General features: G+C 46.6%; 1 protein-coding gene across 1 annotated transcript in view; it reads left to right on the top strand.

Annotated features, from left to right (window-relative positions):
- Positions 1 to 21104, top strand: part of LOC120936240 (24-hydroxycholesterol 7-alpha-hydroxylase) — a 122034-nt gene that overhangs the window by 64467 nt on the left and 36463 nt on the right. The window contains exon 11 of the mRNA XM_040348442.1: positions 11390 to 11477. Coding sequence (XP_040204376.1) covers positions 11390 to 11477 — 88 coding nt within the window. The remainder of the gene's footprint in view (positions 1 to 11389; positions 11478 to 21104) is intronic.

The raw sequence follows: 21104 nt of genomic DNA, 5'->3' as shown, positions 1-21104 counted from the left end.
CAGCGGCATCTCCTCGCAGGGCACAGCAAGGCAGTTAATCAGGGCACTGACAATAAAGAGCCAGCATCAGTGCCCATTAGTGATGCCATTCAGTGCTGACTTTCAGTGCCGCCCATCAGTGCTGCCATCAATGCCGCCTATCAGTGCCCATTAGTGCCGCCTATCAGTGCCCACCAGTGCTGCCTATCAGTGCTCATCAGTGCCCATAAGTACGGCATATCAGTGCCACCTAATCAGTGCCGTCTCATCAGCGCAGTCTCATCAGCGCACATCAGTGAAGCAGAAAAAAATCTAATTTACAAAATTTACTGACAGAAACCAAGAAAAACTTTTTGTTTTTCCAAAATTTCAGTTCTATAATATCAATAATGGGGACATCTAGTAGTTGAAAGTGAGATTTCCAACAAAAATCTCACTGTCTATCAGTACCCACCAGTGCCGCCTATCAGTGCCCACCAGTGCCACCCATCAGTGTCGCCTATGAGTGCTCATCAGTGCCCATAAGTGCGGCATATTAGTGCCTCCTCATCAGTGCCACCTAATCAGTGCCCATAAGTGCCACCTCATCAGTGCTCATCAGTGCAGTCTCATCAGCGCACATCAGTGAAGCAGAAACATTTCTAATTTACAAAATTTACTGACAGAAACCAAGAAAAACTTTTTGGGCTAGATTCACAAAGAGTTAGGCCGGCTTATCAGTAGATAAGCCGACCTAACTCAGAATCTACGCCGACTTATGTTTAAGTGTATGCTCAAACAGAGATACGCTTAAACATATCTAAGATACGACGGCTTGCGCCGTCCTATTTTAGGTTGCAATATTTCGGATGGCCGCTAGGTGGCGCTTCCATTGCGGTCGGCGTAGAATATTCAAATTAGTAGATACGCCGATTCACGAACGTACGCCCGGCCGTTTACGTAAGAGATAGGCCGCGTAAAGTTAGAGCTAGGCCCTAGTTGGAATAGTGATGTTAAGTATGGCCGCCGTTCCCGCGTCGAAATTCGAAATTTTTACGTTGTTTGCGCAAGTCGTCCGTGAATAGAGATTTACGTCGTTTACGTCCACGTCGAAATCAATAGGCCCGTGCGGCGTACTTAGCCGCAATGCACACTGGTCGTAAGGTCAAGCCCCATTAACATAAAACACGCCCCCTTACACACATTTAAATTAGGCGCGCTTACGCCCGCCCGCTTTAGGCTACACCGTCGTAACTTAGCAGGCAAGTACATTGTGAATCATGTACTTGCCTAGCTAACTTACGGCGCCGTAGCTTAAACACGCTAAGCTACGCCGCCGCAAGTTTAAGGCAATCTACCTGAATCTACCTATTCTTGTTTTTCAAAAATGTCAGTTCTAGAATATCATTAATGGGGACATCTAGTGGTGGAAAATGAGATTTCCAACAAAAATCTCACTAAAGGGAGACCAACACCCTGCTACATGCTTGTAAGTTTTAGTTTTTTGTTTTTAACAGACATACAGATCATGTTAAAGCAAGTATGTAAGAGCGTCCGTGAAGTTTAGGAAAAAGATAATTTAGAATGCTTCTTTTGACATGCGTTGTTGACAGTGTATGTTTTATGTTTGTCCTGTGTGTGTTTTATGTTTCGTGTGACTGCTCACTGTGTGCTGCTGAGGCTTCCTGTCATCAGGTTATTTATACCTCCTAGAGCAGCCATGAGGCGGTGTTTGAAGAATAAGGAGGCCACTTCACGTGCAAACAGCCGCTGATGTCACAGGGCCCTTATCTCAATTGCCGCTGGCTGAAAGAAGCGATGTAACTTTTCCAATGTCTGGCTGGCGCCAGGCCAGGGCGATATGTGTCTCTTCTTCTCTTCGTCTGCCGCCATTTTACTGATGGGCCACATTTGCCCTATGAGAACTGTTCGCTGAGACCTGTATAGAAAAGATGTATGTATGGATAAGGCCCATGGTGTGACTGTAAAAGAAAATATTATGTCAGATATAAGTTTAAAGTACTGTATTTATCGGGGTATTGCGCGCTCCGGCGTATAGCGCGCACCCCTAATGTGGACCCGCAATTCCTGTAAAAAAAACATTTTAGTACTTACAGTTTTGGTGTCTTGCGCGGCGGCCTCGTCGGGTCCGGCTTCCATCTGCGGCTTCAGTGGTGTCCTCCCGGCTTCTCCCGCGCTGTCTCCCCATCGAATCGCCGCTTCCCGCGCTCAGTTTGAACGCCTCCGCCGACGTATACCGAGTGCAGTACACTCGGCTACATTCGGCCAGGCTTGGCTTCGCTCGTGCTCACGCTCTGTGACGTTTATGCGTGAGCACGAGCGAAGCCGAGCCTGTCCGAATGTAGCCGAGTGTACTAGACTCGGTATACGTAGGCGCAGGCATTCAAACTGAGCGCGGGTATCGGCGTATATATCGCGCAGCCACGATTTTCCCCTTATTTTAAGGGGAAAAAAGTGTGCGGTATACGTCGATAAATACGGTAGATCTAAACTGAAATCTTATAAATGTTCTAACATGTTAATGTCATTTCTAATGCCGCGTACACACGACCGTTTTTCGGGTTGTAAAAAATTACATTTTTAATGGTCTAGAAAAAACGACGTTTTTTTCAACCCGATCGTTAAAACGGCCTTGCCTACACACAATCGTGAAAAAAAAAATGCTCTAGCAAAGCGCGGTGACGTACAACACGTACGATGGCACTATACAGGGGAAGTTCCATTCGGATGGCGCCAACCTTGGGACTGCTTTTGGTGATTTTGTGTTACCGCGTGTTAGTAAAAGTTTGGTGAGAGACGATTCGCGCTTTTCAGTCTGTTACAGCGTGACGAATGTGCTATCTCCATTAGGAACGCTAGTTTTACCAGAACGAGCGCTCCCATCTCATAACTTGCTTCTGAGCATGCACGTTTTTTTCACGTCGTTAAAGCCTACACACGATCGTTTTTTATGACGTTAAAAACGACAACGTTAAAAACGATGTGAAAAATTAGAGCATGTTCTAAATTTTTAATGCCTATTTTTTACATCGTAAAAAATGCTCTGGAGCCCACACACGATCGTTTTTAATGACATAAAAAACAAAACATAATTTTTTACAACCCGAAAAACGGTAGTGTGTACGCGGCATAAAGCTGTTTTCACTGCCAGAGTTGTTTTGGCATTTTTTTTAGCGCTGTTACTGGTTACAATTTTAGTGTTCGATTAATCGTTTTTTTTTTGTTTTTTTTTTGTGATTAATCGACTAATTTCGATTATTTATAACGCACATGCAGATCCAACTACTTTTAGCTGATATCCTTGCATTGCAACTCTGCATTATTAATTCTCTGAAAGAAGCCACCCTAGAGAATAAAATAGTGGTAGTTCCAATTTTTTATGTCACTTGATATTGCTGCAAAGGTCTAGGAAAAGCAAAGTTCCAGTAAAAAACACACTAAAGTGAATTTTAGGGCAAACAAACGCAATAAACTACAACATTTTTAGTAAAATAAAAAAGACGAGGTTGCACTGAACAAATAGATACCCAACATGTCAAACTTTACGTTTGTGTACGCACGCGAAATGGTGACAAACTTCAGTACCCTATATTTTCTGAAGGCGACGCTTCAAAAGCCCCCTATACCTAATCAGGTTAGTGTTACTGAGGAGGTCTGGAGCTAGAATTATTGCTCTCATTCCGGCGTGCGCGGCAATATGTAACATGTATTGCAATCAATGCTTTCACATGTAGGCGCCCCGACGCGTGCGTTTACATTTGTATGCAAGTATATGTGGAGGTCCTCAAAGTTGTTGTTTTTTTTGGGGTGGGGGGGGGGGTTATGTGCTTGGGTGGTAACTTTATTTGTTTGCAAAAAAAATTCATCACATAGGGGACAAAAAGTACCTTATGTGTTGATTTTTAGGTGCCATTCTTCTTTTAAACCTACATGTCTCCTTTGGGCTCATCTGAATGTAATGCAATGCACATCGCACAAGTCTTGTTTTCTCACAAACATGTTTTACTTGCCTGCTGTGTGCAATGGTTTCTAGATAAAGAACGGGAATAGTAAGACCAGGAGAACGAGTGCTGGGAAAGGTTATGTCACCACTTTGTGCGGCTGTCTTCCGGATCGTACGATAAGCTTCTCTGTGCTGAGGATAATGTTATTGTTCAGCCCGCACTGCACAACTAGCCAGGGAGAAGAGGTGAGCGCTGTGGGGAGACCAGAGATGGGTAGGGCAGAGGAGTTTGGGGGGGGCCAGAAGAACACGGGGGGGACCAGAGGAGCATGGGGGGCAGAGGAGTTTGGGGCGGACCAGAGGAGCCAGGGGGGAACCAGCAGGGCATGGGAGGACCAGAGGAGCATGGGGGGATCAGAGGAGCACAGGGGGCCCAGAGGAGCATGGGAGGGGGGAGGAGAAGTTTGGGGGGACCAGAGAAGCATGGGGGGGCAGAGGAATTTGGGGGGGCCAGAGGAAACGTGGAGGGGACCAGAGGAGCAAGGGGGAACCAGCGGAGCATGGGAGGTCCAGAGGAGCATGGGGGGGACCATAGGAGCAGGGAGGGACCAAAGGAGCAAGGGGGTGACCAGAGGAGAACGGGATGACAGAGGAGCATGGGGGGGGGGGGACCAGAGGAAAAACAATATCTAAAAACTTCAGCTTTTATTTTCTAACTATTCTTTTTTGCTATGAGTTACTTGATTCCTGGGCTGAGGATGCAAATAGGTCTCTATCTTTGTAGCTCTATCAGCATACAGTATACATCACATTATGGCAGTTCTTTTTATATTTTAAGACGGTATAAAAAATAAATGATAAATAAATAATTTCTAAATCTGAATTCCCCTTTAATTGTCCTGGTCTGGTTGCTGAGCATTTACTTTTACAGTTTTGGGAAATACTCGTAGCCAAGCCAGATATCAAACGCATAATATAATCTTATATCCGTTTTAGCGTACACGGCATTTGAACCATCTGTGTTGCTAATTAAATGGCTTGTTTCCACCTTTAATTACTAGAAAGGATTACAATGGACATTTTTTTTTGATGTTGGCAGAACGGTGGGTACACAATGTGTGTGTCCAGGGAGAAGCCATCCTGTTCTGTGTAGTTCAGTATTGTGTTGCATTGATTAAAGCTGCTGAAGCTACAGAGGAATTAAGAGATGGGGAACAGAAGAAAGAATTCACAGGGGATAGAGGAAAAAGGAGACAAGAAAAGAATGGGAAGAATAAGAGAAAAATTAGATGCAGGAGAGACTAGTGGGCAGAAAAAAAGAAGACGCAGGAATCCCTGTAACAAATCATACTGCTCTTATTTGCACGATCATCCAGAAAAGAGTTAAATACATTCCAGAATATCTCCCACATTTTCACACAGTCTGTTTCTTTTTTAAGCTTCAGTCTGGTCCTGAAAGGCTGGAGGTCACTTTATCTCTTGGGAATCATGCAGACTGAATAGACTGTCTGACTTGTTTATCTCTGTGTGTAGTGGATGCTGTGGTATTACAACGCAACAGGCCTCCTGTACCAGTAGACTAGCCCTGGACATGCCAACAGTAGACTTTTTCTGGACATGCTGACTGGCCCTGGACATGCCACCAGCAGGCTGGCCCCGGACGTGCCACACATAGGCTGGCCCTGGACGAGCCAACAGTAGACTAGTTCTGGACATGCCAACTGGCCCTGGACATGCCACCAGTAGAAGGTTACAACCAAAACAAAGTATTTTTTTCCCTGTTTATATAGCCCTGGCCTTGAACGTGCCACACATAGGCTGGCCCTGGACGAGCCAACAGTAGACTAGTTCTGGACATGCCAACTGGCCCTGGACATGCCACCAGTAGAAGGTTACAACCAAAACAAAGTATTTTTTTTCGTTTATATAGCCCTGGCCTTAAACGTGCCACACATAGGCTGGCCCTGGACGTGCCAACAGTAGACTAGCCCTGCATATGCCAAAACTAGACTTGTTCTGGACATGCCGACTGGCCCTGGATGTGGGACCGGTAGACTGGCCCGTGGACGTGCCAACAGTAGACTTGTTTTGGACATGCCAACAGTAGACTAGCCAACTGGCCCTGGACGTGCCACTGGTAGGCTGGCCCTGGACGAGCCACTGGTGGGCTTGCCCTGGACGTGCCACAGGTAGGTTGGCCCTGGATGTGCCACCAAAAGGCTGGCCCTTGACGTGCCAGATGTAGGCTAGCCCTGGATGTGCCAACAGTAGACTAGTTCTGGACTGGCCCTGGATGTGGCACCAGTAGGCTGGCCCTGGACATGCCACCCGTAGGCTGGCCCTGGACATGCAACCCGTAGGCTGGCCCTGGACTCTTACCAGTAGAAGGTTATAACAGAAACTCATTTATATAGAAAAAAAAACTGTGGTGATTAAATACCTACAAAGTTCTATCTGTCTCAAAAAATTGCAAAAATTTAATTTGGGTACAGTGTTGCATAACTGAGTAATTGTCATTCAAAGTGTGACAGCGCTGAAAGCTGAAAATTGGCCTGAGCAGGAAGGGGGGTGAAAGTGAAAAATAAACACAAAGCGGCGCCCTCTAAGCGTAGCAGTAAAGTAGATTTAATACAAATGTGTAAAAGTATATAAAGAACCTACTCACAAAGCAGGTATAGAAACAGGCATGGGTACATATATGTTGTCATCTGCAGGGATCCGGATAGAGGCGATCGTCACTCGCACTGGATCACAGTGTCATCCTTGCCACAGGCGGCAGCGTTGGCGGGGGCCTGAAAGCTCTCGGAACTCAAGAGAAGGGTGCTTGTTTCCAGGTGTGCTGCGTTGCTGAACGTCACTTCCGGGCGGGGGAGGATGCGCACGTTCGGAACATTCGTGTCCCTTCATCAGGCAAATCTTGGGGGGGGGGGGTGAAAGTGTCCAGTATTGAGGTGATTAAATAATTGGTTGTTCATTGCCTAAAGTTCCCTCCAGTCTTGAGAAACTGATATGTGTGTGGCCAATAATGGCAGCCAAGGTGAGGACTGGGACTACTGTTATTTTTATGGCCAGACCAGTCTTTAGGCCAGCCAGAGTGGTGAAGCCTACTTTCTGCCAAGATGGACACCATTTAGTGTGGGGGTCGGCAACCTACGGCCTGTAGGCCGCACCCTGCCCGCCGCTGCCAATTGCCTGGCCCATCAGTGCACGTGATGAATTCACATGCACATGACATGCAGACATTTTAACCCCTTCACGCCGACTGTACTGTTTTATTAAAGCCGGCAGTTGGTTTTCTTGGCATAACAACCGATGTGGCTAAGAAGCCGCTCGGCTGTTGTCCCAAGCAGTGGGAGGGAGCGTCCCCCCCCTCCCACTGCCTTCCGCGGCTCGACTGGCTCTCCCATCCCACCGGGAGGCCCGAGCGACCAGTTGGCTTGTCCGCCGTCTGGCCGGAGACCCTAACGAAGCCAGAATCGGCTCTGATTGGGTCTCGACTATAGTAACCCGAAAGCAATGTCATGACATCACTTTCGATTTACAATAGACCTAAAGGCTCCAAATTAAAAAAAAATGACAGCATTCAATACAGCCATATTTGGAGTTTTGAATGCTTTTAAGTGCAAAGGAGGGATTTGGGGTCTTATAGACCACAGATCCCTCCATAAAGAGTACCTGTCACTGCCTATTACTGTCACAAGGGATGTTTACATTCCTTCGAACAGCAATACAAGTGATCATAATTTTATTTACACAGGGACAGTGTAAAAAAATTATAAAAAATTAACACAGCTGGGTGGGGTGGTGTAATATGCAGAGCGGGGCTGGGTAATATGCAGGGGGGCTGGGTAAGAGGGGGTTTGTGTTATGTGCAGGATGCAGGAGGGTGTGTGTAATATGCAGGGGGGGCTGTGTAATGTAAAGGGATCCAGAGGTACAGGGGCTGTGTAATGTAAAGGGGTCCAGAGGTACGGGGGCTGTGTAATGTAAAGGCGTCCAGAGGTGTGGGGGCTGTGTAATTTAAAGGGGTCCAGAGGAGCAGGGGGCTGTGTAATGAAAAGGGGGCCAGAGGAGCGGGGGCTGTGTAAAGTAAAGGAGTCCAGAGGAGCAGGGGACTGTGTAATGAAAAGGTGGCCAGAGGTGTGGGGGCTGTGTAATGAAAAGGTGGCCAGAAGTGCAGGGACTGTGTAATGAAAAAGGGGGCCAGAAGTGCGGGGACTGTGTAATGAAAAGGTGGCCAGAGGTGTGGGGGCTGTGTAATGAAAAGGTGGCCAGAAGTGCGTGGACTGTGTAATGTAAAGGTGGCCAGAGGTGCAGGGCTGTGTAATGTAAAGGGGGCCAGAGGTGTGGGGGCTGTGTAATGAAAAGGTAGCCAGAAGTGCGGGGACTGTGTAATGTAAAGGGGGCCAGAGGTGCGGGGGCTGTGTAATGTTATCTTCATTTATTAGCAGGGTAATATGGCCCTCCATGCATTCACATACATTGACTCCGGCCCTTTAGTGGAAAAAGGTTTCTGACCCTTGATTAAGCGCAAAATCTAGAGACAAAGGACACATTCCCAAACCCCCCGGGTCAGTGGACCATGTAGAATTAATATGCGAAAATTACTGGTTTAACTTATAAGTGCATTTCATTCCCCACCCCTTACTCGTTATACTGGCTTTACAAAATAACAAATGTGTTCCATTGGTGAGATTTCCTTAAGCCCTGTACCCACGACCGGCAATCCCGTCGGGGGAAAAAAAACGTTGGTATTCCCGACGGGATTCCTGACAGGCTTGACTTGAAAAGCCGTGTATACACACGGCCACACAAAATCCCACCGTTCTGTTGAATGGCAAGAATGCGGTGACGATATCGACTACGACAAGCCGGTGTTTTGTCACATTCAATGCCGTCGTCGCCATCTTGCTACACCCCACACTAACCTTGTATGCTACCGCGCATGCGTCAAAGTGTTATTGAGCATGCATGGTTTTTCACCGCATACAGACAACCAGTTTTCTCTGCAGGAAACACTCTGCCGGGAAACCTGACGAGAAAATAGAGAGCAGGGAAAAAACTGCTAGGGAGCATACACACGGCCGGGATACCCGGGCCAAAAGCTCTCCTGGCAGTTTTCCAGCCGGGAAAACTGGTCGTGTGTACGAGGCTTTATACTTCCTGTCCTGTAAACGAAACAGGAGGTGAGAGGAAATCTCTACAAAGTGGGGGAAACTCCCTCTTGGACGGTTGACTCTCTATTGGAAAGTTCCCCACTGTGCTGGTGACAACCTAAAATTCTGGGATTTTCCTCACTTTAGTCCCAGTAACAGTGGTCAGCAGAACAAATAGAGAGAGTCGGTCCACCTCTTGGTGACACAGGCCCAGATTCAGGTAGAATGGAGCAATATTTGCGTGGGCAAAGAGCAAAGATTTTTCTCTGCGCCCACGCAAATATTTCGATTTGCCCAGCGATTCACGGAGCAGTAGCTCCGTAAATTGCGCGGGCGATATGCTAAACAGCCGGGCGTAAGGCTGCCTAATGTAAATGATCCCGCCGGGGGCGGGAATCATTTAAATTAGGCGCGCTCCCGCGCCGAGCGAACAGCGCATGCTCCGTCGGGAAACTTTCCCGACGTGCATTGCGGCAAATGACGTCGCAAGGACGTCATTTGCTTCTAAGTGAACGTGAATGGCGTCCAGCGCCATTCACGAATCACTTACGTAAACAACGTGAAATTCAAATTTCACGAGCGGGAAGCGCAGCTATACTTTAGCATAGGTTGCCCCTGCTATAGCAGGAGCAACCTTGCGCTAAAGTCGCCGTACGGAAACTCCGTACCTTGCGTGCGCAGGGCCCGCGCAACTTTTGTGAATCGGTGGTAGTATGCAATTTGCATACTATACGCCGATCACAATGGCCGCGCCCCCTAGCGGCCAACGCAAGAATGCAGCCTGGGATGTGAAGGCATAAGGAGGCTTATGTTTGTCACATCCTAGGCTGCATTCGGTGTAACGAGGTTCCTGAATCAGGAGCACTCGTTACACCGGAGCAAGTAAGCACTTGCGCCGCGCAACCTATGGTTGCGCGGGCGCAAGTGCTTCTTGAATCTGGGCCACAGATGGCAATAAAAACTTGACAGAGGTTCTAACCCCCTCGCCACTATATTTGCCTTAAAGTGGTACTAAAGTCTATGAGGCGATTCAGTTCGCATGCGTTGCGCTATACAAGTCATTCATTCATTCATTCATTATGGGCCAGATTTTGGTAGATCGCCGCATCTTTGCGGCGGCGTAACGTATCTCATTAACGTTACGCCGCCGCAAGTTTTCTGGGCAAGTGCTTGATTCACAAAGCACTTGCTTGTAAAGTTGCGGCGGCGTAACGTAAATCCTCCGGCGCAAGCCCACTTAATTCAAATGATCCGGCTAGGGGGCGTGGATCATTTAAATTAGGCGCGTTCCCGCGCCGAACGTACTGCGCATGCGCCGTCCCTAAAATTTCCCTAAAATTTCCCGACGTGCATTGAGCTAAATGACGTCGCAAGGACGTCATTGGTTTTGACGTTAACGTAAATGGCGTCCAGCGCCATTCACGAACGATCTACGCAAACAACGTAAATTTTCAAATTTCGATGCGGGAACGACGGCCATACTTAACATTGACTGCGCCTCATATACCCAGGGGCAACTTTACGCGTCGCAAATCTTACGTAAACGTCGCAACTTCACTGCGTCGGTCGGGCGTACGTTCGGAAATTCGCGTATTTTGCTAATTTGCATACTCGATCGGGAAAACGACGTCGGCGACACTGAGCGGCGAAAAAAAAAATGCATTTAAGATCCGACAGCGTAAGAGCCTTACGCCTGTCGGATCTAATGGTTATCTATGCGTAAATGATTCTATAATTCAGGCGCATAGATACGACGGGCGGACTCGGAGATACGACGGCGTATCAGGCAATACGCCGGCATATCTCTTTTGAGAATCTGGCCCTAAATGTTTTTTTTAACTTGCTGCATTCTCTGCATTAAGGTACAAAATGCCTTGTCCCTAAACACTTACCTGGCTCCATGTCTTCGGCTCCAGCACCACTCACCTTACTTCCTGTTTCACAGGAGAAACTTACGGTAGTGGAGTCATAGGCAGTCAGTCAAGCTCATGTGAGTATTAAATCGGGACATGGCTACCGGTGCTGTATGTATCTATAGACGCACACAGCCCAGGTGAGGACAATATACGTACGGGTGCCTGCTAAGCACCTGGCTTGCTACAGGAGACCTCTGATGGAGGGAGGAGCTGACAGTGCCAGGCGAGGAGGAAATTTCAATGCACAGAGCAGGCATTACCTTTTTTATTATTTGTAGCCTTTAGTATCAATAGCTAAACTTACATTGTTTTTTTGTTTCTTTTTTAATTGTAGACTTTAATTACACATTATTATCTATAGGCAAGCTTACATTGTTTTTGTATTCTGAATGCAGGTGGTTTGCCTTGATGGAAATTCACATGTTGGTGGTTTTATTCCTCTACAAATATGAGTTCCAGTTACTGGATCCACTTCCCAAACAGGTACGCGTTTCTATTGTTTATGTGGCTTGTGGTGTTAGTGGTTGTAAAGGCTCATGGTAGATTCACGTAGAAAGGATTAAAGTTACGGCGGCGTAGCCTAGCCTGTTTAGGCTACACCGCCGTAAATTAGCTAGGCTAGTAGTGATTCACAATCTACTTACCTGCTAATTTACGGCGGCGTAGCCTCAAATGAGCGGGCGTAAGGGCGCCTAATTCAAATTGGTTGGAGGGGGGCGTGTTGTATGGAAATGAGGCTTGACCTCAAGTTTTTTTACGTTTCTTGCTACTGCGCATGCGCCGGGCGCCCACATTTCCCAGTGCGCATTGCGGCTAAGTACGCCGTACAGGCCTATTGATTTCGACGCGGACGTAAACGACGTAACTCCCGATTCGCAGACGACTTACGCAAACGACGTAAAAATTTCGAACCTTGCGGCGGGAACGGCGGCCATACTTTAACATTGTTATTCCACCTCATAGGTGGAATAACTTTAGGCCGCCTAAGGCCTTACGGAAACGACGTAATTCGACTGCGGCGGGCTCGCGTACGTTCGGGATTTTTACCTTCATGCATTCTGTGTGCAGCAGCCCCCTCTAATGCGATCTGCATTGCTTTACATTTAGTGGAGCCCGGAGGAGACATGCAGGGTCTTTTAGAAAATAAAGGGAACTGAAGTTTGTTGTCATTTTACGCACTCATGCAAATTTTAACGTTTGACATGTTGGGTATCTATTTACTCTGTGCACTCTCATCTTTATTTTATCAAAATAATTGGGTCATTTATTTTGTGCGTTTGTCCTAAAATTCACTTTAGTATGTTTGGTTTTTTTTTTACTGAAATTTTGCGTTCCTAGACTTTTGCGGTAATATCAAGTGACATAAAAAAATTGAAACTACCGATATTTTCTTCTCTAGGGTGTTTGCCTTCAGAATCTATATAACGTTTGTGGGTTTTTTGTAATCTTCAGGCCTAAAATTATTTTTTTAAATGTGTGCAGCGAAAGGGTTAAAGGAGTTGTAAAGGAAAAAAATGTTTTGCCTAAAATGAATGTCTGCAAGGTAGACAGACAGAATAGTGTAATGATTCTGTTAAAAAACGAGTAAATACCTATTAAATTCCTTCATCTATATCACCTCCAGCATTCTAGTTTCTGTTCTCTCATTCACTTCCTGGTTTGCATCGTTTGTTCATGTAAGAACTACATTTCCCAGTATGCATTGCGGAACTCCCAGTAATTCACACCTCCTTGAAGGGCCAGATCCACATAGCGAGTACGCCGGCGTATCTACTGATACGCCGGCTTACTTTCAAATTACCCGCGTCGTATTTTTAGTTTGAATCCTCAAACCAAGATACGACGGCTTCTGGGTTCGATCTGACAGGCGTACGGCTTCGTACGCCTTCGGATCGTAGGTGCAATACTTCGGCGCCCGCTGGGTGGAGTTTGCGTAGTTTTCCGCGTCGGAAAAAATTAGCTTTTTCCGACGATCCGCGGCCGTCGCATTCTCTTACGTCGTCTCTGGTCGGCTTTTTCCGGCGTATAGTTAAAGCTGCTATTTTGCGGCATATAGATAGACTTGCCATATTAAGTATGGCCGTCGTTCCCGCGTCGAAATTTGAATTTTTTTTTTTTGCGTAAGTCGTCCGTGAATAGGGATGGACGTAAGTCACGTCTAAGTTAAAAAAATAACGTCGTTGCGACGTCATCTCGCGCAAAGCACAGCGGGAAATTTCGAAACGGAGCATGCGCAGTTCAATCAGCGCGGGGACGCGTTTCATTTAAATGAATCACGCCCTCTAATCGCCGATTTGAATTCCGCCGCCAGAAATGCACTACGCCGCGGGAACTTACGGAGCAAAATCTTCCTGGATTCGACTTAAAGCCAGGTAAGATACGGCGGCGTAGCGTATCTCTGATACGCTGCGCCTATCCATTTCTATGTGGATCTGGCCCGAAGTCTCTAACACGTAGAGAGCGTCCTGCCGCACAGATGTAGTTCCCAGGAGGGGGCGAGCACGTCACTGACCACCGCAGTAAACCCTCCCATCACGGTGGTGAGTAACAATCAGACAAGCAGGAAGTGAACAGAACAGAGAAGAAATAGAGCAACTTCTGAGCAAAAATGAACAATGAGGAAGTGAAAAGAGGAATGTCTGCAGGTAAAGGATGCTTATCATGAAAAAATAATGTTTTCCTTTACATCCCTTTAAATGCGTGGGCACCATTACCTTCTAAACGGACAGTCTTTTCCAAATCATAACCTTTTAGATTGTAAGCTCTAATGAGCAGGGCCCTCTGATTGCTCATGTACCAAATTGTAATGAAACTGTAATGTCTGCCTTCATTATGTGAAGCGCTGCGCAAACTGTTGGCACTATATAAATCCTGTATAATAATAATAACCTACTGCTCCCATGTCCTGCCTTAATTAACCACTTCAATACCAGGCACTTTCACCCCCTTCCTGCCCAGGACAATTTTCAGCTTTAGTGCGGTCGCACTGTGAATGACAATTGCACGGTCATGCTACACTATACCTAAACACATTTTTTTATAAATTTTCTTCCCACAAATCGAGCTTTCTTTTGGTGGTAATTGATCACCACTGGGGTTATTTTTTGGTAAACAAACTAAAAAGGCTGCCATTTTTTTTTAAATAAACATTTTTCTTTGTTTCGGTTATAAAATGTTGTTTTCCTCTTCACTGGCGGGCACTGATGAGGCGGCAGTGATGGGCACTGTTGAGTTTGCACTGATAAGTTGGCACTGATGAGGAGGCACTGATATGTAGAATTGATGGGCACTGATAGGCGGCTCTGATATGCAGCACTGATAGGTGGCACTGATAGGAACTTACAAGCGGCTGTGATGGGCACTGAAAGGCGGCTGTGATGGTCACTGATAGGTGGTACTGATTGGCACTGATGGGCAGCACTGATGATGAGGTACTGACAGGTGTTATTGTAGGGCACTGATTGGCACTGTGGTAGGCACTGATTGGCACTGTGATGGGCACCTATAGCAGCAGGGGCACATGACCTCACATCCTGTAAGTGTATTTGTTATTTTACTCCACCTAGAGTTTTCCGGGAAATAATTAAATCTACCCTTGCAGTTGGGTTCCCCCTTAACCTTAACCCTTGCTTCTGCAGGCCCCTGCATGACCAGTCTTCCAAAGCCGCTTCTCTTTGGAAGACATTCACACTCTGACATCATTACATACAACCCAGGACCAACAGTCCCGCATTGTAAGTAAGGACACCAAAGTCTCGTCCAAAGAGCTGAAGGGAAGGGGTGAGTGCTGGCTGCCTGGGGAGTGAGCCACAAGTTAAGTAAAAAAAATAGCATTTAGTGCCTGTTCACATTGACTGCAGCTTTAAAACTGTGCGACTTCATCTAAAATCGCACAATTTGAAAGCCATATGCCAGGGCCACTTCAGGTGTGACTTGGAAGACATCTGTGCGGCTTTATGCACAGATGTCTATGCAAGTCGCACCCGAAATCACAGATACTACTTTTTCAAATCAGCGTCAGGGCCGGCCCTATGATGGGACCGGGTGGTACCATGGGTACCAGGCAGCACTTTTAGGGGGGCAGCATACTGATGCCCACCAGCCCGTTCCGCTACCCAAATAAAATTGATGTCCTTTTTTTCCCACAAATAGAGCTTTCTTTTGGTGATATTTGATCACCTCTGCGGTTTTTATTTTGTGTGCTATAAATCTATATATTTTTTTAACTTTTTGCTATAATAAATATCCCCAAAATTTAGAAAAATAAACTATTTTCTTCAGTTTAGGCCAATATGTATTCTTCTACATATTTTTGGTACAAAAAAAAACAAACACAATTAGCGTACATTGATTAGTTTGCGCAAAAGACATTGTGGCCGCGGGCAATTCACAGGTCCCTTTATACTCCTGGATACATGTATAGAGCCATGGGATGTAATTTTATACGCCTATATGCATGTACAGAGCCATGACAGGCCCTCTTTATACATCTATAGAGCCTTCACCCCTCTTCGCCACCCCACACCTTGTATATATCACCCTCACTTCTGTCCTCTTCTTATTACTGCACTCACCAACTCATGCTAATTCTAAAACCAAATGCCCAATGCTCCAAATCGCTGGGGCATGTCCCCTCATATAAATCGCATTCCCACATTACCTCCCTCACCCTTCTACTTCTCCTATCCTCTGGTGATGTCTCCCCAAACCCTGGCCCTCCATCTAACTGTGCTCAACACACCCATTACCCTACACCCTCTGGATGCAGTCACAATCCACACAATCTAGTTCCCATTTCCCTTCTTCCCAAGACCAGACTCCCTTTCTCTTGCGCCCTTTGGAATGCTCGCTCTGTCTGTAACAAACTCACCCCCCTCCATGATCTCTTTATCGCTAACTCATTTAATCTACTCGCCATTACTGAAACCTGGCTTCATGAATCCGACACTGCGTCTTCTGCTGCTCTATCCCACAGTGGTCTTCTTTGGACTCACTCCCCCAGACCCAGTGGACGCAAAGGAGGGGGTGTTGGAATCCTATTGGCCCCACATAGCACCTTTCAGGTGCTTCAGCCACCTCCCTCTATGTCACTCTCCTCATTTGAGGCGCATTGCATTCGTCTCTTCTCCCCAGTTTCTCTAAGGATAGCTGTCATCTACCGCCCCCCCGGTCCAGTATCCTCCTTTCTTGATGACTTCTCTGCCTGGCTACCCTACTTTCTCTCTTCTGAAATCCCCACAATCATTCTTGGCGACTTCAACATCCCTACTAATGCTAACACTCCTGCAACTTCCAAACTTCTCAGTCTAACCTCCTCTTTTGACCTGAAGCAATGGATACATGCTCCTACTCACTCTGAAGGCAATACTCTTGACCTTGTCTTTTCCCACCTATGCACTCTATGCAACCTCTCCAACTATCCTTACCCCCTCTCTGATCACTACCTTATTAAATTCACTCTCTCCCTCTCCTCCGTCTCCTCTCCCCCCAAATGCCTAACAGTTACTCGTAGAAACCTTGACCATATCAACCCTTCTCTTCTATACTCTGAGACTGACCACCTCTATGACAAAATTGCACTACTGTCCTGCACCGACCTAGCCACTTCAGTCTACAACACTTCACTTCTAGCATCACTGGACAGACTGGCCCCTCTCACTACACGCAGAATAAGGCCCCGTCCCCTTCAACCCTGGCAAACAAATGATACTAGAAGTCTGAAAAAACATAGCCGTGCTCTCGAGCGCCTGTGGCGCAAGACTAAGTCCCAGGAAGACTTCGCCCAGTATAAATCTGCCCTCCAAATATACAATTCTAGCCTCTTCACTGCCAAGCAGACCTATTTTATCACCCTTATTAAAAACTTATCATCCCGTCCCCGTCAACTCTTCTCTACCTTCAACTCTCTGCTTCGTCCTCCATTGCCTCCACCCACTAACTCACTCACCGCCCAGGAGATCGGCAATCACTTCAAGCGGAAGATTGATACAATTCGCAACGAGATCTCTACTGTTCAGATACCCTCCACGCCTCACGCCTCATGCCTACAGGTACAGTCATTACTTCCCTCTTTCAACCCCACCACTATAGACGAGGTCGCTAAATTACTTGCTAACGTCCATCTTACCACCTGTGCTCTGGATCCTGTTCCCTCGCAAATGCTACGTTCACCCTCTGGCTCGATTCTACACTCTCTAACCCACATCTTCAATCTCTCTCTCTCTTCTGGCATCTTCCCTAACTCTTTGAAACATGCACTAGTCAGCCCCATACTTAAAAAGCCCTCACTGGACCCGTCCAATCTTGACAACCTACGCCCCATCTCCTTGCTCCCCTTTTTATCCAAACTCCTTGAACGTCTAGTCTACAACCAACTGAGCGTCCACCTTGCTCAAAATAACCTCCATGATCCCCTTCAGTCTGGATTTCGTCCTCAACAATCCACAGAAACTGCTCTCCTAAAACTAACAAACGACATACTAACAGCCAAAACTAAGGGACACTATTCTGTGCTCCTACTCCTGGACCTCTCTGCCGCCTTCGATACGGTTGACCACCCACTCCTCCTCAAAAAACTCCACAATTTTGGTCTCCGTGACTGTACTCTTCGCTGGTTCTCCACCTACTTATCCAACCACACCTTCAGCGTTGCTTACAACTCTACTTCCTCCTTTCCTCTTCCATTCTCTGTTGGGGTCCCCCAAGGTTCTGTTCTTGGACCTCTCCTATTTTCTATCTACACCTCCTCCCTGGGTCAGCTGATAGCCTCCCACGGCTTCCAATACCATCTTTACGCTGATGACACTCAAATCTATTTCTCTACCCCTCAACTCACTCCTTCATTCTCCTCACGTATCACTAATTTACTATCAGATATATCAGTTTGGATGTCACACCACTTCCTCAAACTCAACCTTTCCAAAACGGAACTTATCATTTTTCCTCCCCCACGTGCCTCTTCCCCTGATCTCTCTGTCAAAATTAATGGTACAACTATCTGCCCATCCCCACATGTCAAGGTCCTAGGAGTAGTCCTGGACTCTGAACTCTCCTTTAAGCCTCACGTTCAATCACTGTCCAAATCTTGCCGCCTCAACCTTCGCAACATCTCCAAAATACGCCCATTTCTAACCAATGACACCACAAAACTCTTAATTCACTCCCTGGTCATCTCTCGCCTCGATTACTGCAACTCCCTCCTCATTGGCTTACCTCTGCATACTCTATCCCCCCTTCAGTCCATCATAAATGCTGCTGCCAGACTAATCCACCTTACCAACCGCTCTGTCTCTGCTACTCCTCTCTGTCAATCCCTCCACTGGCTTCCGCTCATCCAACGAATTAAATTCAAAATACTAACAATTACCTACAAAGCCATCCACAACTCTGCCCCCAGCTACATCACTGACCTAGTTTCTAAATACCAACCTGTACGTTCTCTTCGTTCTTCTCAAGACCTCCTACTCTCTAGCTCTCTCATCACCTCCTCCCATGCTCGTCTCCAGGACTTTTCTAGAGCCTCTCCATGCCTATGGAACTCCTTACCCCAATCTATCCATCTATCTCCTTCTCTATCAGCTTTTAGAGGATCCCTGAAAACCCTTCTCTTCAGAGAAGCCTACCCTTCCCACACATAACTGTATTTTCATTTGAGTCCATCTGATCATCCCCCACAGCTAACTACCCTTTGTTCCGCTTGACCCTCCCTTCTAGATTGTAAGCTCTAACGAGCAGGGCCCTCTGATCCCTCCTGTATTGATTGTATTGTGACTGTACTGTCTTCCCTGATGTAAAGCGCTGCGCAAACTGTTGGCGCTATATAAATCCTGTATAATATAAATCCTCTATAATAATGACAGGCCCTCGTTATACTCCTTTTATACATGTATAGAGCCATGACAGGTCCTCTTTATACTCCTATATACATTTATAGAGCCATGACAGGTCCTCTTTATACATCTATAGAGCCATGACAGGCCCTCGTTATACTCCTTTATACATGTATAGAGCCATGTCAAGTACTCTTTATAGTCCTATATACATTTATAGAGCCATGACAGGTCCTCTTGATATTCCTTTACATGTAAAGAGTAAAGACAGGTCCTCTATATACATGTATAGAGCCATGACAGGTCCTCTTTATACTCCTTTATACATGTATAGAGCCATGACGGGTCCCCTTTAGTTATCATGATATAAAATAAAGAATGTGGGGGCCTTTTGGTTGGCGTGATTTTTTTTTCTGGGGGGGGGGGGTAGCATTTTATTCTTGGTACCAGGCAGCACAATGTCTTGGGCTGGCACTGATCAGCGTGGCACCGCAAAGTCGCAATGATTTAAACGGAGTGATTGCAGGCAATGAGCTGCGACTTGTCATACGATTTGATCTGTCAAATCACGACAAGTCGCTCCAATGTGAACTGGGGCTAAAAGCTACTGCAGGCAAAAGGGGCATTTGACCCCTGCAGTGTAGGGGTTGTTGCCCCACAAGATTAATTTAAATTTTTCTCTAGAGTTCAGCTTTAATTATCCCCCCTCCACTGTGTACAGCAAGTTATTGTCACATTGTTTATTTCGGCTCTCAGGTACAAAATGATATGTGGATCGCCGGGCATCTCGTTAACTTAATCAGCCCACAGAGGCAGTGGAAAGTCCAGGTCACCCCTGAGCTCGGCAGTGTGATGTGATGCCGACCATGGCCTGGCATACCTGTCATTGTTGAGTCATGATTCACAGTATGAAAGGGGAAAGTGAGTGTTGAGAGCTGGGCGTGTGCTGGATTCATTCCACCGCCATGAAAGAATGATGACCTTCACTGGTATTGCTAGCGTTTTTCCTATCATGTAACATTGTGTGTGGGAGAAAAAATACCAACTGCACACAATACCTGGCTGACTGTAGCAATACCTACCAGAAGATTATAGGTGGGTATCCTAGAGCCTTCCAGGGTTGGCCAATGTTTCCTAAGCCATAATCAGGGTTGTATTTACTTTGAAGTGGACTGTTAAGTCAAAAAGTGCAGAGTTGCTTTTTTTTCTAGAGAACATTTATAAATAGTAATAGTAAAGATTTATCTTTTGTCTGGAATTCCTGAAAAAAAAATAGCAATGTATGTCCTGGTAACGCATCATAGCTGTATATCTGCAGTATGAGATCTAAGACATTGTTACCCCTGACTGCTAGTTATAGGAGGTATGCAGTGAGATTTGGTCATGTCATTACTGTTCTGCTCACTGATCTCCTTTGCTGGAGGCTTGGGCATGAGGAAGCAAAGCCCTGCCTTTACCAGTGTAGCGCCTTGCTCCCATTGAGGGGGCGCTATGTGTTAAATTATAGTTGTCTGAGCGGTAGTTTGGCTCAGAAGGATTATGTTAAATTGATGGTTCTGTTTCAGTTCAGCTAGGAAAGGCAACAGGCTGGATGCATTGGGTACCTCTTTCCAGAAGCAGCCCAGGGGGCGTGGTCAACCCACTGTGCATTTTGGGGAGGGTACTTAAAGAACGGACACCGGTTTGGCGGGGTCTTCCGATCCTGACCTGATGGCCCTCCTGGCCTCAGGTGATGCGTGAGTTGTCTTATGGTCTCGGGGCCGGCTGAGAGTAGGCACGGAGGTTGCCTGGGCATACTAGTCCAGGGATGGTCCTTCACTATCTCACCTACGTCAAGGGAGTTGAACCACTGGGATTCAATGGAAGGACTTATCCTGTCGGGTTTTACCTCACTGTGCTGCCGGGTTGGCTGAAAGATTTTTGGTACCGTGAGTCGTGGACTCTATTGAAATTTCTACAAAGTGCTTGAGTAGTCCCACGATCTTGTGGCAGAAGATCGTAGGACGGCCCAACGAACTTATCAAGTCTGTGGCAGAGACTTTAGCGAGCTTCGCACCAGCTTCTAGGCCAGTGAGAGTTGGCCTATCTGGTGGTTGCTGGAATCCAGCGTGGAATCAAGTTAATCCTCTGGATCTAAGTTTGTACCCGTGATCCGCAAAGCAAAGGTACCTGAGTCTCCCCAACCCTCAACCCCTCTGTTGGAGAACTTCGTTTAATAAAAACCTTGAGCCTAGGTTCACACTGCTGCGAATTCAAAATCGCGGTAAAATGCGCGATTTTA

This window comes from Rana temporaria, chromosome 4 (assembly GCF_905171775.1).
Source record: "Rana temporaria chromosome 4, aRanTem1.1, whole genome shotgun sequence".
In the NCBI taxonomy this organism is placed as follows: domain Eukaryota; kingdom Metazoa; phylum Chordata; class Amphibia; order Anura; family Ranidae; genus Rana; species Rana temporaria.
Note: the sequence above shows the minus strand (reverse complement) of the source record. Positions and strands in the feature narration are given on the sequence as shown.